Below are 18,442 nucleotides of genomic sequence, written 5' to 3' on the forward strand. Positions count from 1 at the left end.
ATTTGCTCTCTTTTTACATTGCTTCACCACTCTCTTAACCTCTCTCTTTTTCTCCATATACTCTTCCCTCCTTGCATCACTTCTACTTTGTAAAAGCTTCTCATATGCTAACTTTTTCTCCCTTACTACTCTCTCTTATTCCTCCTTGTCCTATACACGAAATCACAGCTTCCCTATCTTCATCAACATTTAACAATTCCTCAAAATATTCCCTCCATCTTCCCAATACCTCTAACTCTCCATTTAATAACTCTCCTCTCCTATTTTTAACTGACAAATCCATTTGTTCTCTAGGCTTTCTTAACTTGTTAATCTCACTCCAAAACTTTTTCTTATTTTCAACAAAATTTGTTGATAACATCTCACCCACTCTCTCATTTGCTCTCTTTTTACATTGCTTCACCACTCTCTTAACCTCTCTCTTTTTCTCCATATACTCTTCCCTCCTTGCATCACTTCTACTTTGTAAAAGCTTCTCATATGCTAACTTTTTCTCCCTTACTACTCTCTTTACATCATCATTCCACCAATCGCTCCTCTTCCCTCCCGCACCCACTTTCCTGTAACCACAAACTTCTGCTGAACACTCTAACACTACATTTTTAAACCTACCCCATACCTCTTCGACCCCATTGCCTATGCTCTCATTAGCCCATCTATCCTCCAATAGCTGTTTATATCTTACCCTAACTGCCTCCTCTTTTAGTTTATAAACCTTCACCTCTCTCTTCCCTGATGCTTCTATTCTCCTTGTATCCCATCTACCTTTTACTCTCAGTGTAGCTACAACTAGAAAGTGATCTGATATATCTGTGGCCCCTCTATAAACATGTACATCCTGAAGTCTACTCAACAGTCTTTTATCTACCAATACATAATCCAACAAACTACTGTCATTTCGCCCTACATCATATCTTGTATACTTATTTATCCTCTTTTTCTTAAAATATGTATTACCTATAACTAAACCCCTTTCTATACAAAGTTCAATCAAAGGGCTCCCATTATCATTTACACCTGGCACCCCAAACTTACCTACCACACCCTCTCTAAAAGTTTCTCCTACTTTAGCATTCAGGTCCCCTACCACAATTACTCTCTCACTTGGTTCAAAGGCTCCTATACATTCACTTAACATCTCCCAAAATCTCTCTCTCTCCTCTGCATTCCTCTCTTCTCCAGGTGCATACACGCTTATTATGACCCACTTCTCGCATCCAACCTTTACTTTAATCCACATAATTCTTGAATTTACACATTCATATTCTCTTTTCTCCTTCCATAATTGATCATTTAACATATACTGCTACCCCTTCCTTTGCTTTAACTCTCTCAGATACTCCAGATTTAATCCCATTTATTTCCCCCCACTGAAACTCCCCTACCCCCTTCAGCTTTGTTTCGCTTAGGGCCAGGACATCCAACTTCTTTTCATTCATAACATCAGCAATCATCTGTTTCTTGTCATCCGCACTACATCCAAGCACATTTAAGCATCCCAGTTTTATAAAGTTTTTCTTCTTCTCTTTTTTAGTAAATGTCTACAGGAGAAGGGGTTACTAGCCCATTGCTCCTGGCATTTTAGTCGCCTCATACGACACGCATGGCTTACGGAGGAAAGATTCTTTTCCACTTCCCCATGGACAATAGAAGAAATAAAGAAGAACAAGAGCTATTTAGAAAAAGGAGAAAAACCTAGATGTATGTATATATATATATGCATGTGCGTATCTGTGAAGTGTGACCGAAGTGTAAGTAGGAGTAGCAACTAGAATATAAGGCAAGATAAACTGCAATAAATCGTTTTTAAACATGCTAGCTACCTTCCACAGAGGCAGGGAGACCCAAAAAAGAAGCACTTTCACCATTATTCACACTATTACTGTCTTGCCAAAGGCATGCAGATAGAACAGTTCAGATGTCCCTGTAGTAATGTGTACCCATTAAAAAAAAAAACTGCTTGGCAAATCTGGAGATGTCTGGAACACAAACCTATTTTTCCCATACATTCTTCACTTCATTCAATGCAACTTTAATTTTAAGTGTTCATACTCAAGGGTTTAGTGCACTCTTTTGCACTCCTTCGAGTTGCACTTAGTTGTTTTAATATGAGAGGGCTCCACACTGGCACCACCTACTCAAGAATGGGTCACACATATGAGATAGTCACTAAATTTTCGCAAAAATAATTTTTTTTTTTTTTTGCATGGTAAATTCAGTTCACCTACCGTCCTGCCAAGTGAGTGTAAAACGAAAGCCTGTAATTGTTTTACATGATGGTAGGATTGCTGGTGTCCTTTTTTCTGTCTCATGAACATGCAAGATTTCAGGTACGTCTTGCTACTTCTACTTACACTTAGGTCACACTACACATACATGTACAAGCACATATATACACACCCCTCTGGGTTTTCTTCTATTTTCTTTCTAGTTCTTATTCTTGTTTATTTCCTCTTATCTCCATGGGGAAGTGGAACAGAATTCTTCCTCCGTAAGCCATGCGTGTTGTAAGAGGCAACTAAAATGCCGGGAGCAAGGGGCTAGTAACCTCTTCTCCTGTATATATTACTAAATGTAAAAGGAGAAACTTTCGTTTTTCCTTTTGGGCCACCCCGCCTCGGTGGGATACGGCCGGTGTGTTGAAAGAAAGAAATTCAGTTCATGTAAAAACTCAAACTGATACTAACATTAACTGCAACTAACCTGAGGGTGGTATCGATGTGGAATTAACTTCATTAACTTTCTTCTGGGCTATCGCTTTTAATGATACCGTGGTATCGGCAGCATTCTGAAAAACATTTTTAACATTTTAAAATGGCCAATACACGTACAATGTTAACAATGCACATCAAATATTCAACATGTTAATTACATCTAAAAGCACTAGTGGGGCTATGAGGCAGGGGAAAGGGCTGGTGTGGTCTCTTTCCACAAGTACTTTTAACAAAGTATGTACAGCCTCTCCTCATTTAGCGACGTATTTGTTTACCGACCACTCAGACTTACGACCAGCTCTCCAACCAGTATGAAAACCTAAGTGATGTATATTAGAGCTGACTACCTCTATTCTGTTTATTACAGTATACAGTATACTACTGTCTCTAAACACTTCAAAATATACTAAAAAATTTTTAAATGGTGCAAAGGTCACATTAAAAAAATATCTAAAGATGGTTGACACAAACCCACTACCAGTATAGTATGCCCCTTGCTTAACTCTTTGAGGGTCGACAGGCCCTCTCCACGACTCGTTCTCAGGGTCAGCCAAATTAAAAAAAAAAAAAAAAAATTCTTATGAAAAGATAGAGAATCTTTTCCCGATCATATTGACACCAAAAGTATGAAATTTGATGGAAAACTTACGGAATTATGCTCTCGCGAAGTTAGCGGTCTCGATGATGTTTACGCATCGGCGATTTTGCCCACTTTGAGCCCTATTTTCGGCCAATTCCAGTGTACTAGTCAACAAAAATCATAACTATTTCTCTAGAACTCTATTTTTTCTATTGAATGAGTACAAGAAACCACCCATTTACTGATTTCAACTATCCAATACAGTGGTCAGAATTTAGCAATTTTGCCAATTTCACACAAATTTCAAAAGATGCCAATTTCCAAATAGGGTTCAGAATAAACAAGAAAGACATTCCTGGCACTAAAATAACATTTCCTCTGTTTGTTAGTCACATCCCCATGCCCCTCTTATATTTCTTTGGCTTTCCACTTTCAATTTTTATTCTTACAAAAAAATAGAAGATTTACTGTTATGCAGACTGCTGCATTAGTGTAGGAATGGTATAAATAACATCAGCGCACTTGTGAAAGAATATTAGACTCACCAGTTGACGTGTATTGGACGCTTGGCATGATTTGTTTACTTTTGAACTTCGGTAAAAATCGAACATTTCTGCTACTTTGAGCTCAATTTCAAGGTACTTTTCATTGTAAAACCAGTCAAAATCATCTCAATTTCTGTAATATGTCTTCCATTCTATAAAATGAGGCCAAGAAAACTAGAATACAACAATAAATACCATACGAATATACAGTGCAAAGTCGTTGTTTTATTCCAAAAAACACGGTCAAAGTTTTTTTTTCTCATTATGCAATGTTTGCTGCAGGATTTTTTTTATACTGCACACACTGACCACATAGACCCATTCTTTTATATGTATGCCTACCAGCTTTCTCCCACTAGATCTGAGGGTGCTAGAATTTAGGCGTACTAGTACGTCAAAAACCCTGGGTCGTAAGCTGTACTAGTACAGCCGAAACCCTCAAAGGGTTAATGACCAATTCACTTACCAACCTATTCTTAGGAACAGAAACCTGCCGTTAAGTGAGGAGAGGCTGTACTTTTTATTTGGTGGAATCAAAGCAGAATAGTCCATAAAACCATGTGGGAAAATGGAACAGCTTTGAAGCTTATGTCTTGATAAGAGTTAAAAGCTTTGGCTACACCACGCAGCATAATTATAACAATATGATTGGAGTAATGAAAAAAATAGCATTTTATACTTAGGAAGGTCACGTACCATAGATGTGTGCCCTGTGTGGGCAGATGGTGCTGACGGAGTTGGCGCTCCAGATGGTAGCGCTGGAGTCGTAGTCGCACTGCCAGCTAGACTGCCCTGCGGCGAAGTTACGCTGACACTGCTGCTAACTCCACTGCTGAGACCATTACTGCTGCTGCTACTACTGCTACTCCCGCTACCTATACTGTTTGATACAGAGTTGCCACTGCTACTGCTGCTGTTGCTGCAACTGCTACTACTGCTGCTGCTACTGCTGCTGCCACTTCCGCTATTACTATTCACAATACTGCTGTTCATCAATCCACTTGGTTCTGGCGAATGTCTCCCTGTAACACAAAAATATTAAATTAAAATGGAGTAGAGCAACCACTCGTATCTCAGCTTTCATCACCGCTCACATCACTGCTTGGACCACCACTCACATCACTGCTTGAATCCCTACTCACATCACTGCTTGGATCCCCACTCACATCACTGCTTGGATCCCCACTCACATCACTGCTTGGACCACCACTCACATCACTGCTTGAATCCCTACTCACATTACTGCTTGGATCCCCACTCACATCACTGCTTGGATCCCCACACTTCACTGCTTGGATTGCCACTAACATCACTGCTTGGAACCCCACTCACATCACTGCTTGGATCCCCACACTTCACTGCTTGGATTGCCACTAACATCACTGCTTGGATCCCCACTCACATCACTGCTTGGATCCCCACACTTCACTGCTTGGATTGCCACTAACATCACTGCTTGGAACCCCACTCACATCACTGCTTGGATTGCCACTAACATCACCGCTTGGATCACCACTCATATCACTGCTTGGATCCCCACTCATATCACTGCTTGGATCCCCACTCATATCACTGCTTGGATCGCCACTCACATTACTGCTTGGATCCCCACTCACATTACTGTTTGGATCGCCACTAACATCACTGCTTGGATCCCCACTCACATTACTGCTTGGATCGCCACTAACATCACTACTTGGATCACCACTAACATCACTGCTTGGATTGCCACTCACATCACTGCTTGGATCGCCACTCACATCACTGCTTGGATCGCCACTCACGTCACTGCTTGGATCGCCACTCACATCACTGTTTGGATCCCCACTTACATTACTGCTTGGATCGCCACTAACATCACTGCTTGGATCGCCACTAACATCACTGTTTGGATCGCCACTAACATCACTGTTTGGATCGCCACTCACATCACTACTTGGATCGCCACTCACATCACTGCTTGGATCGTCACTAACATCACTGCTTGGATCGCCACTCACATCACTGCTTGGATCGCCACTCACATCACTGCTTGGATCGCCACTCACATCACTGCTTGGATTGCCACTCACATTACTGCTTGGATCACCACTCACATCACTGCTTGGATCGCCACTAACATCACTGCTTGGATTGCCACTCACATCACTGCTTGGATCACCACTAACATCATTGTTTGGATCACCACTCACACCACTGCTTAGATCACCACTCACATCACTGATAGATCCCCACATGCCATACCACTCCTAAAATTGTGCCCCAAGTAGTAAACCTTACTGACCAATATTTTTTAAGGAACTTTTTCCACTCGTACATACATTATCTCTTTCTATAATGGGTTCAATGGGATAACATTACCAACTACAATTAATTCACACAGCAAAGGGTTTTCCAGGACTCCAACTACACCGTTAAGAAAGGTATGTCTGTGTGCTGAGCCAAGACAAGCTTTCATAGAAATAAAAACCTACCATCCGACTTACGACCAAGTTCGGTTCTGAGAAACCGGTCGTAAGTCGAAATGGACGTAAGTCGAACTTTACTACTGAATATCAACATAACATTTTTGTAATGACTTTATTTTATTGTTTTATTTTGGTATTTCATGTTTTACTTTACTTTTTATGCTGTTAGTACTGTATTTTATACTGTAAGGTTTAGGATAAACACTGTGTACAACACAAACACTTGTTTTTTTCCCAGAAATTTGGCATAAAAAACACGGTCGTAAGTCGAGTCGTCGTATGTCGAGCAGGTTGTAAGTCAGATGGTAGGTGTACTTCATAGATCAGATATAAGAAAATATTTTAAGTTCTGCAACATACAGTAAACATAATTGCACAGTTCACCTTAATAATGAGAAACAATTGACAAATAGGCAAGTACAATCAGGAAGAGCATCTGTCCCGCTTTCAATATGTGAAGGTTCGAGCCTCCATCACATCTTGCCCTGAATGACCCATGTAGGTTCAGCGCTCAACTTGACTATTCTATTACTGTTGAAATAATAAAGACTGGTTCAACAGCAGTGGCACTGGAACACCAAGTAAAAATAAACAAATTGGAACAATATAATTTCGTTATACTCAAGCTGCCAGTTTCTCTTCATATATAATGTCACTTAGAAAGGCCTAGTCCTTATTTCTTGGGTAGCATTGAGGATTGGGTTGGGAAAATCTTATTTCTTGGGTAGCATTGAGGATTGGGTTGGGAAAATCTTATTTCTTGGGTAGCATTGAGGATTGGGTTGGGAAAATCTTATTTCTTGGGTAGCATTGAGGATTGGGTTGGGAAAATCTTATTTCTTGGGTAGCATTGAGGATTGGGTTGGGAAAATCTTATTTCTTGGGTAGCATTGAGGATTGGGTTGGGAAAATGTTTCGTTAGTGGGATGAATTGTAAAGGACCTGCCGAGCATGGGCCAACAGGCCTGCTGCAGTGATCCTCCTTTCTCATGTTCTTATGACTGGGCCGCGGGAGCGATGACCACCGGAATACCCTCTGGGCATACACAGTCGTGTACATAATTATTAACCCTATCAGGGTTCAGACCTCCAATCTGAAATATGTCCACAGCATTCAAGAATGTTCAAAAACATTTTTTATTTCTTCTTATGAAATGGTAGATAATCTTTTTCTGAAAGTAATAAAATAAAAAGTACAAAATTTGATGAAAAATTATGAAATTATGCTTACATGAATTTAGCTGTGTCAGTGATATTTATGCATCGGCGATTTTGCTCACTTTGAGTTCTATTTTAGGCCAATTACATTGTTCTAGTAGACTAATTTCTTTGCTATTTTGCTAGCATGTGTTCCATTTTATCGATTGAGTACAAGAAACCTCCCAATCAACTATTTCAATTTCCCAATAATCAGAAATTGGTAATTTGGCCATTTTCACATAAATTTCAACACAGGGTCGAGAATAAACAATGCCGGCATTCCTGGCACTAAAATAACATTTCCTCTGTTATCAGTTATGTTCCCAGGCTTTACACATGAATTCCATTTTGAATTTTTATTCACATACACAAAAAACAGATTTACTGCTATTGCAATAATTGTATAATGTCAATGCATTCATGAACGCAACTAGACTGACCAGCTGGACGTGTACTGGACAAGCAACGTGATTTGTTTACTCTGGAATATCGGCAAAAACTGAATATTTCAGCTACTTTGAGCTCAATTTCAAGCTACAGTGGACCCCCGGTACTCGATGGCATCGGTATTCGATGCATTATATCGCAAAAATTTTTCCTCGGTATTCGATTGAAAACCCGGTATTTGATACGATTTGTACGAGACGTGTCCACATGTGGCCTGAACTGCCCTGTGTGTGCCAGTGTTTACAAGCCAGCCAGTGTGCGCGCATCTAAGGATACATTCGGTACATTCCATATTATCACTGTGTTTGGTGCTTGTTTCTGCAAAATAAGTCACCATGGGCCCCAAGAAAGCTTCTAGTGCCAACCCTTCGAGAAAAAAGTCGCTAATGACCTATGAAATGAAGAGAGAGATAATTGCAAACTACGAAAGTGGAGTGAGTGTGTCGGAGCTGGTTAGGCTGTATAATAAACCCCAATCAACCATCTCTACTATAGTGACCAGGAAAACGGCAATCAAGGAAGCTGTTCTTGCAAAAGGTGCAACTGTGATTACGAAACAGCGACCGCAAGTGTTAGAAAATGTTGAGAGATTGTTATTGGTGGGGATAAATGAAAAACAGATAGCAGGAGATAGCATCTCTCAAGCGATCATTTGAGAAAATGCTAGGCAGTTGCATGACGATTTGGTAAAGAAATTGCCTGCAACTAGTGGTGATGTGAGTGAATTTAAGGCCAGCAAAGGTTGGTTTGAAAGATTTAAGAATCGTAGTGGCATACATAGTGTGATTAGGCATGGTGAGGCTGCCAGTTCGGACCAAAAAGCAGCTGAAAAATATGTGAAGGAATTCAAGGATTACATAGACAGTGAAGACTTGAAACCTGAACAAGTGTTTAATTGGGACGAAACAGGCCTGTTTTGGAAGAAAATGCCAAGCAGGACTTACATTACTCAGGAGGAAAAGGCACTCCCAGGACATAAGCCTATGAAAGACAGGCTTACTCTACTCATGTGTGCCAATGCTAGTGGTGATTGCAAAGTGAAGCCTTTATTGGTGTATCACTCTGAAACTCCCAGAGTGTTTAGGAAAAACAATGTCCTCAAGGCTAATTTGTGTGTGCTGTGGAGGGCAAACAGTAAGGCATGGGTCACTAGGGACTTTTTCTATGACTGGTTACACCAAGCATTTGCCCCCACTGTGAAAAATTACCTAACTGAAAAGAAATTAGACCTTAAGTGCCTCCTGGTATTAGACAATGCCCCTGGTCATCCTACAGACTTGGCAGAGCGACTTTCTGGGGACATGAGCTTCATTAAGGTCAAGTTTTTGCCTCCTAATACCACTCCTCTCCTGCAGCCCATGGACCAGCAGGTCATTTCCAACTTCAAGAAACTGTACACAAAAGCTATGTTTCAAAAGTGCTTTGTAGTGACCACAGAAACTCAACTGACTCTAAAAGAGTTTTGGAAGGGTCACTTTAATATCCTCAATTGTATAAACCTTATAGGTAAGGCTTGGGAGGGAGTGACTAAGAGGACCTTGAACTCTGCTTGGAAAAAACTGTGGCCAGAATGTGTAGACAAAAGGGATTTTGAAGGATTTGAGGCTAACCCTGAAAATCCTATGCCAGTTGAGGAATCCATTGTGGCATTGGGGAAGTCCTTGGGGTTGGAGGTTAGTGGGGAGGATGTGGAAGAGTTGGTGGAGGAGGACCGTGAAGAACTAACCACTGATGAGCTGATAGATCATCTTCAACAGCAAGAGGCCACACTTGAGGAAACTGCTTTGGAGGAGGGGATAGAGAAATTGAAGAAGTTGCCTACTTCAAAGATTAAGGAAATGTGTGCAATGTGGCTTAAAGTGCAAACCTTTTTTGATGACAATCACCCTAACACAGCTACTGCAAACAGTGCTGGTGACTATTACACTGACAATGTTGTGAAACACTTTAGGAATGTCATAAAGAAACGGGAGGTACAGGCCACTATGGACAGATATGTTGTGCGACAGAAATCCAGTGACTCTGAAGCTGGTCCTAGTGGCATTAAAAGAAGAAGGGAAGTAACCCCGGAAAAGGACTTGCTACCTCAAGTCCTAATGGAAGGGGATACCCCTTCTAAACACTAACACCATCCACACTCTCCCCTCCTCCTATCCCATCAATCATCACCAGATCTTCATTAACCCTTTGACTGTCACGGCCGTATATATACGTTTGTGAGGTACCGTGTTTGACGTATATATACTCATAAATTCTAGTGGCTTCAAATCAGGCAGGAGAAAGCTAGTAGGCCCACATGTGAGAGAATGGGTCTGTGTGGTCAGTGTGCACCACATAAAAAAAATCCTGGAGCACGCAGTGCATAATGAGAAAAAAAAAACTCCGACCGTTTTTTTTAATTAAAATGCCGACTTTGTGGTCTATTTTCGTATAGTATTTGTGGTTGTATTCTCGTTTTCATGGTCTCATTTGATAGAATGGAAACTATATTATAGAAATGGAGGTGATTTTGATTAATTTTACTATAAAAAGAACCTGGAAATGGAGCACAAAGTACAGGAAATGTTTGATTTTTGCCGATGTTCAAAAGTAAACAAATGATGTCATTGTCCAATAAATGTCCAAATAGCCATTCTAATACGCAGTCATGAATGGGTTGATGTAATTTTTACAATTATTACAGTATTGCAGTAGTCTGCATAACAGTAAATCTTCTATTTTTTGTTTGAATAAAATTTCAAAATAAAAAGCAAGAGTAATATCACAGGGACCTGGAGACATGACTGATGAACAAAGAAAATCTTATTTTAGAGCCAGGAATGTCTGCATTGTTCATTCTGGACCTTATTTTGAAATTGTCGTATTTTTTAATTTTCGTGAAATTGGCCAAATTGCAAATTTCTGACCATGTTATTGGGTAGTTGAAATCGGTAAATGGGCAGTTTCTTGTGCTCAATCGATAGAAAAAATAGAGTTCTGAAGAAATAGTTATGAGTTTGGTTGACTGGAATAACGGAATTAGCCGAAAATAGGGCTCAAAGTGGGCGAAATTGCCGATTTTTAAATATCGCCGAAGTCGCTAACTTCACGAGAGCGTAATTCCGTCAGTTTTCCATCAAATTTCGTTTTTTTGGTGTCTTTACAATCGGGAAAAGATTCTCTATCATTTCATAAGAAAAAATAAATTTTTTTTTTCAAATATTTTGCGACACCAGGAGCAACTTCAGGATTGGGCCCTTCGACAGTCAAAGGGTTAAGGGTAAGTGTCAATTATTTTATTGTTATTGTAATTATTCTATTGCATTAAACTTAATATTTCATGTAGTAAATTTTTTTTTTTCATACTTTTGGGTGTCTTGCATTGATTAATTTGATTTCCATTATTTCTTATGAGAAAAATTTATTCGGTTTTCGATATTTTCGGTATTCGATGAGCTCTCAGGAACGGATTAATATCAAATACCGGGGGTCCACTGTACTTTGTCCTGAAACCAATCAAAATCATTTCAACTTCTGTAATATACCTTCCATTATATCAAATGAGATCAAGAAACCAAGAATACAACCACAAGAAAATCCAAAAATACACTGCAAAGTCACCATTTTAAACCAAAAACACGGTTGCAGGTTTTCCCCCCATTATGCACTGCATGGGGCAGGATTATTTTTATATGGTGCAAACCCTTAGAACTATGGCATGGACAATGACTGCAAACCCATAGAACTATGGCATGGACAGAGACTGCAAACCCTTAGAAGTAAGGCATGGACAGAGACTGCAAACCCATAGAACTATGGCACAGACAGAGACTGCAAACTCACAAACATTAACCCCATTCATAATCATGGATCATAATGGGAAACTAACTTTTCTGTCCCCTGTTACGAAATGCTGTGGCAGTTGTTCTGAGTAATACTTATGCCAGAGTAGTTGGTTCAGCATGGCAGTACACAACACACTGTGACAGTTGTTCTGAGTAATACTTATGCCAGAGTAGTTGGTTCAGCATGGCAGTACACAACACACACTGTGACAGTTGTTCTGAGTAATACTTATGCCAGAGTAGTTGGTTCAGCATGGCAGTACACAACACACACTGTGACAGTTGTTCTGAGTAATACTTATGCCAGAGTAGTTGGTTCAGCATGGCAGCACACAACACACACTGTGACAGTTGTTCTGAGTAATACTTATGCCAGAGTAGTTGGTTCAGCATGGCAGCACACAACACACACTGTGACAGTTGTTCTGAGTAATACTTATGCCAGAGTAGTTGGTTCAGCATGGCAGTACACAACACACACTGTGACAGTTGTTCTGAGTAATACTTATGCCAGAGTAGTTGGTTCAGCATGGCAGCACACAACACACACTGTGACAGTTGTTCTGAGTAATACTTATGCCAGAGTAGTTGGTTCAGCATGGCAGTACACAACACACACTGTGACAATAACCACCATACACCACTGTTGTCATCTTCAACATCAAAACACTGAACTTGAACTGACCTGTACTATTGTGTTGTGAAGTTGAGGTGATTAAATGATTGGAAGTTCCTGAACTTGTGTTACTGTTGTTTGGAGTAGTTTGAGAGGCTGAACCTGGAAGAAAAGAACAATACAATTAAATATACAATAAGCTAGAAATTAGTCAAGCTTTATTTGGCAAACTTTACAGTTAAGATACTTTTCTAAAAGTAATAAATTATGTGTACAGTTCTGAGGACACAGTGGCAGTCTAGGAGGGCCTCGCTTATACAGCAGGCTAGGTTCCGGGCTACTGTAGGACCTCGCTTATACAGCAGGTTAGGTTCTGGGCTACTGTAGGACCTCGCTTATACAGCAGGTTAGGTTCTGGGCTACTGTAGGACCTCGCTTATACAGCAGGTTAGGTTCTGGGCTACTGTAGGGCCTTGCTTATACAGCAGGTTATGACTTAAGAAATCGTAATGACACCTGGAGTTTACCTGGAGAGAGTTCCGGGGGTCAACGCCCCCGCGGCCCGGTCTGTGACCAGGCCTCCTGGTGGATCAGAGCCTGATCAACCAGGCTGTTGCTGCTGGCTGCACGCAAACCAACGTACGAGCCACAGCCCGGCTGATCAGGAACTGACTTTAGGTGCTTGTCCAGTGCCAGCTTGAAGACTGCCAGGGGTCTGTTGGTAATCCCCCTTATGTGTGCTGGGAGGCAGCTGAACAGTCTCGGGCCCCTGACACTTATTGTATGGTCTCTTAACGTGCTAGTGACACCCCTGCTTTTCATTGGGAGGATGGTGCATCGTTTGCCAAGTCTTTTGCTTTCGTAGTGAGTGATTTTCGTGTGCAAGTTCGGTACTAGTCCCTCTAGGATTTTCCAGGTGTATATAATCATGTATCTCTCCCTCCTGCATTCCAGGGAATATAGGTTTAGGAACCTCAAGCGCTCCCAGTAATTGAGGTGTTTTATCTCCGTTATGCGCGCCGTGAAAGTTCTCTGTACATTTTCTAGGTCGGCAATTTCACCTGCCTTGAAAGGTGCTGTTAGTGTGCAGCAATATTCCAGCCTAGATAGAACAAGTGACCTGAAGAGTGTCATCATGGGCTTGGCCTCCCTAGTTTTGAAGGTTCTCATTATCCATCCTGTCATTTTTCTAGCAGATGCGATTGATACAATGTTATGGTCCTTGAAGGTGAGATCCTCCGACATGATCACTCCCAGGTCTCTGACGTTGGTGTTTCGCTCTATTTTGTGGCCAGAATTTGTTTTGTACTCTGATGAAGATTTAATTTCCTCGTGTTTACCATATCTGAGTAATTGAAATTTCTCATCGTTGAACTTCATATTGTTTTCTGCAGCCCACTGAAAGATTTGGTTGATGTCCGCCTGGAGCCTTGCAGTGTCTGCAATGGAAGACACTGTCATCCAGATTCGGGTGTCATCTGCAAAGGAAGACACGGTGCTGTGGCTGACATCCTTGTCTATGTCGGATATGAGGATGAGGAACAAGATGGGAGCGAGTACTGTGCCTTGTGGAACAGAGCTTTTCACCGTAGCTGCCTCGGACTTTACTCTGTTGACGACTACTCTCTGTGTTCTGTTAGTGAGGAAATTATAGATCCATCGATCGACTTTTCCTGTTATTCCTTTAGCACGCATTTTGTGCGCTATTACGCCATGGTCACACTTGTCGAAGGCTTTTGCAAAGTCTGTATATATTACATCTGCATTCTTTTTGTCTTCTAGTGCATTTAGGACCTTGTCGTAGTGATCCAATAGTTGAGACAGACAGGAGCGACCTGTTCTAAACCCATGTTGCCCTGGGTTGTGTAACTGATGGGTTTCTAGATGGGTGGTGATCTTGCTTCTTAGGACCCTTTCAAAGATTTTTATGATATGGGATGTTAGTGCTATTGGTCTGTAGTTCTTTGCTGTTGCTTTACTGCCCCCTTTGTGGAGTGGGGCTATGTCTGTTGTTTTTAGTAACTGTGGGACGACCCCCGTGTCCATGCTCCCTCTCCATAGGATGGAAAAGGCTTGTGATAGGGGCTTCTTGCAGTTCTTGATGAACACAGAGTTCCATGAGTCTGGCCCTGGGGCAGAGTGCATGGGCATGTCATTTATCGTCTGTTCGAAGTCATTTGGCGTCAGGATAACATCGGATAGGCTTGTGTTAATCAAATTTTGTGGCTCTCTCATAAAAAATTCATTTTGATCTTCGACTCTCAGTCTGGTTAGCGGCTTGCTAAAAACTGAGTCATATTGGGACTTGAGTAGCTCACTCATTTCCTTGCTGTCATCTGTGTAGGACCCATCTTGTTTAAGTAGGGGCCCAATACTGGACGTTGTTCTCAATTTTGATTTGGCATAGAAGAAATACTTTGGGTTTCTTTCGATTTCATTTATGGCTTTTAGTTCTTCCCGCGATTCCTGACTCCTAAAGGATTCTTTTAGCTTAAGTTCGATGCTTGCAAACAAACCATACCCCCGGCCGGGTTCAATCCCGGCCGGGGGTATGGTTTGGGACAGCAGGTTATGTTCTGGGCTACTGTAGGGCCTCACTTATACAGCAGGTTATATTATGGGCTACTGTAGGGTCTCACTTATACAGCAGGTTAGGTTCTGGGCTACTGTAGAGCCTCACTTATACAGCAGGTTATATTATGGGCTACTGTAGAGCCTCACTTATACAGCAGGTTATATTATGGGCTACTGTAGGGTCTCACTTATACAGCAGGTTAGGTTCTGGGCTACTGTAGAGCCTCGCTTATACAGCAGTTTATATTATGGGCTACTGTAGGGTCTCACTTATACAGTAGGTTAGGTTCTGGGCTACTGTAGAGCCTCGCTTATACAGCAGGTTAGTTCTCAGTCATTTCAGCACAGCACCGGAGAGATGCCATTGACCTTAATGGTGTATTCAAGGTCACTGTTGTCAATGCTCTCATGAGGCTCAACTTCAAGAAAGGCCAGAAGACAGACATTATACCACAAGATGGGTAATCATCAGTACAAAAGGGCTCCCGCTTATACGCCAGTTTAGGTTCTGGGCTACAGTAGGACCCCACTTACACAGCAGGTTAGGTTCCAGTCTATTGTAGGGCCCTGCTTATACAGCAGGTTAGGTTCTGAGCCACTGCAGGGCCCCACTTATACAGCAGGTTAGGTTCCAGGCTATTGTAGGGCCCTACTTATGCAGCAGGTTAGGTCGCGGACTACTGCTGTAAAGCGAAAATCGCATCAAGTGAAACATAATCTTTCTTCACGTTCAAATGCATATAGAAGCCTGGAAATATATTTACACTAACATATCTTCCTACAAAAAATATATTCACCTCTCCCTATAAGCTGAAGATGAAAATATTTTAAGGAACGTAATGTGTGTACTGTATATGCATTTTTTAGATCTAGCTCTACTGTTCACTTAATATATGATGGTGTAAACATGTTATCAGACTTTTATAAGCATTTGAAAGTGAAAAAAAAAAAGGCTGTAAACATGTTATCAGGCTTTTATAAGCATTTGAAAGTGAAAAAAAAAGGCTGTAAACATGTTATCAGGCTTTTATAAGCATTTGAAAGTGAAAAAAAAAAGGCTGTAAACATGTTATCAGGCTTTTATAAGCATTTGAAAGTGAAAAAAAAAGGCTGTAAACATGTTATCAGGCTTTTATAAGCATTTGAAAGTGAAAAAAAAGGCTGTAAACATGTTATCAGGCTTTTATAAGCATTTGAAAGTGAAAAAAAAAAAAGGCTATGTTTCACTTTACAGCAATTTTCACATTACAGTGGTTGCCCAGAACCTAACCTGCTGTATAAGTGGGGCTCACCTATACATAAACTCTACATGTATGATAATTAACATAACTCTATAACAAAAAGACAGTTTCAGCTATGCACTAACCCTTTCACTGTCTCCCATGTACATCTACATCACTGATGCTAGTGCTGCTCAGGCAGATCTAAATTTTAAGCCCCGCACTCTCAAATATGCAGTGAGCACTCTTAATTTCTGGGGTCGTGACAGTGAAAGGGTTAATGAGCTTAAGTAGCAGAAGAGCTCTCTCTTAGCTTGTACAATACAAGCAATAACTCTTAGCCTGAGTCCTGTCAAATGTAAAGCAGAGGAAAACAACAGTATATTGGGAGGATAGACAGGAGACTGTATTTGCACTGAGGTTATATGCAAAGACAGCCAGTATACTGTCTGTCCTCACAATACATGGCCTGTCTGGGAAAAGTGTCAACATAATAAAAAAAAAGTATTTTTTAAATGCACTGGCTGTCTCCCACTAAGGCAGGGTGACACAAGAAAGAAATATATAAATATATCAACACACACACACAGTGATAATGTGCGAGTGTGGTGAAAGTGTTGAATGATGATGAAAGTATTTTCTTTTTGGGGATTTTCTTTCTTTTTTTGGGTCACCCTGCCTCGGTGGGAGACGGCCGACTTGTTGAAAAAAAAAAAAAAAAAAAAAAAAAATCAACACACACACGTGCATACACACCCACGAAAGTGCACACGTGCATACACACCCACGAGAGTGCACATGTGCATACACACCCACGAAAGTGCACACGTGCATACACACCCACGAGAGTGCACATGTGCATACACACCCATGAGTGCACACGTGCATACACACCCACGAGAGTGCACACGTGCATACACACCCACGAGAGTGCACATGTGCATACACACCCATGAGAGCGCACATGTGCGCACACACACAAATATATAATTCTTTCATTCAGCTCTCAATGCCAGTCACCAAAAACAGTGAAATAAAATTGAGACATATTGAAAAAATTACACGGAACAACCACCACTATCAACCACAACCACTATCAACCACAACCACCAGCAAACACCTCATCAAACCAAAACCACAAACACAACAAACCACAAGTACCAACCATCTCCACACCGCTTCTAACATGAATATTTGTTGTTACAACTACTACATATATTACTGCTACTACTACACGTATTGCTCCTACTAGTACATGTACTACTGGTGCTACTACACCTATTACTCCTACTTCAACCACATCTATTACTGCTTCCAATGTTACCACTGTCATCATGTATGAAAAAGATATAGAGGATATAGATACTGATACAAATATATAAATATAATATATATATATAAATAGAACTAGATAAATATATATAGCTATATATATATAGGTAGATATAGATACATACATAGATAGAATTTGGAGAAATCACAATAAAGCACATGATTGCAAATATAAAAAAATACCAGTGAAAAAAATAAAATCACTTTTGTGCACTCACACATCTTTTCCTCTAAAGATGTGTGCATAAACATACGAAAAAACCTCAGGTTTTCCTGTTTATTTTTTCACTGTGGTATTTTTTACACACTCATATACAGAAATAAGATAACATAGCTTGAGAGAGAGAGAGAGAGAGCTAGAACATGCACACTATTACTTCTAGGAGGCAGGTAGACGAAGCAAGATATAAAAACTGGAAGGTGATACATAAGACATCCTTCTACCTACAACAGGACTCTTCACAAACAAGTCTGTCGCTGAATGGAGGAAGTCCAACGCTGGGCCATCTCTCTGTGGGAAGCAGAGACAAAAGGAAAACAGCATCAGGAAGAGTGGGCTCCAAAATCTGGAAGTCCCTGGGAAAGTCAGACATGGATATTAACCAGTGGGCATCCAGCTTGTACTAAGAAGGCAAATGATTATCCACAACTTGAGGTGGACTTAAGTGAATGAATTCATGTCCACTTTCTTCAGGACATTCAACTGACAGGATGACTCATGAAATCGTATAACACGATTGCAAACAAACCATGCTATGGGTGGAGATAGAACCCATGGCAGGCGAGTCGTAAAACTCCAGGCCAGTGCATAAACCACTGGGCCAGCTGGTTACAATAAGATTCATCCAACTAGGTATATTCATACATCAGAGGGAGGTTGGCAAGGGCCACTGGGCCAGCTGGTTACAATAAGATTCATCCA

At 40.8% G+C, this 18,442-nt stretch overlaps 1 protein-coding gene across 7 annotated transcripts in view; it reads right to left on the reverse strand.

Annotated features, from left to right (window-relative positions):
- Positions 1–18,442, reverse strand: part of Not3 (CCR4-associated factor Not3) — a 106,814-nt gene that overhangs the window by 14,189 nt on the left and 74,183 nt on the right. For 5 of the 7 annotated variants that reach the window (XM_070105015.1, XM_070105016.1, XM_070105014.1 and 2 more), the window contains 4 exons: positions 17,969–18,031; positions 12,464–12,556; positions 4,536–4,861; positions 2,704–2,788 (listed from right to left, as the gene is read on the reverse strand). In XM_070105015.1, coding sequence (XP_069961116.1) covers positions 2,704–2,788; positions 4,536–4,861; positions 12,464–12,556; positions 17,969–18,031 — 567 coding nt within the window. The remainder of the gene's footprint in view (positions 1–2,703; positions 2,789–4,535; positions 4,862–12,463; positions 12,557–17,968; positions 18,032–18,442) is intronic. The other 2 variants (XM_070105018.1, XM_070105017.1) reach the window with 1 other exon arrangement.

The sequence above is a fragment of the Cherax quadricarinatus genome, chromosome 96 (assembly GCF_038502225.1).
Source record: "Cherax quadricarinatus isolate ZL_2023a chromosome 96, ASM3850222v1, whole genome shotgun sequence".
Classification (NCBI taxonomy): Eukaryota; Metazoa; Arthropoda; class Malacostraca; order Decapoda; family Parastacidae; genus Cherax; species Cherax quadricarinatus.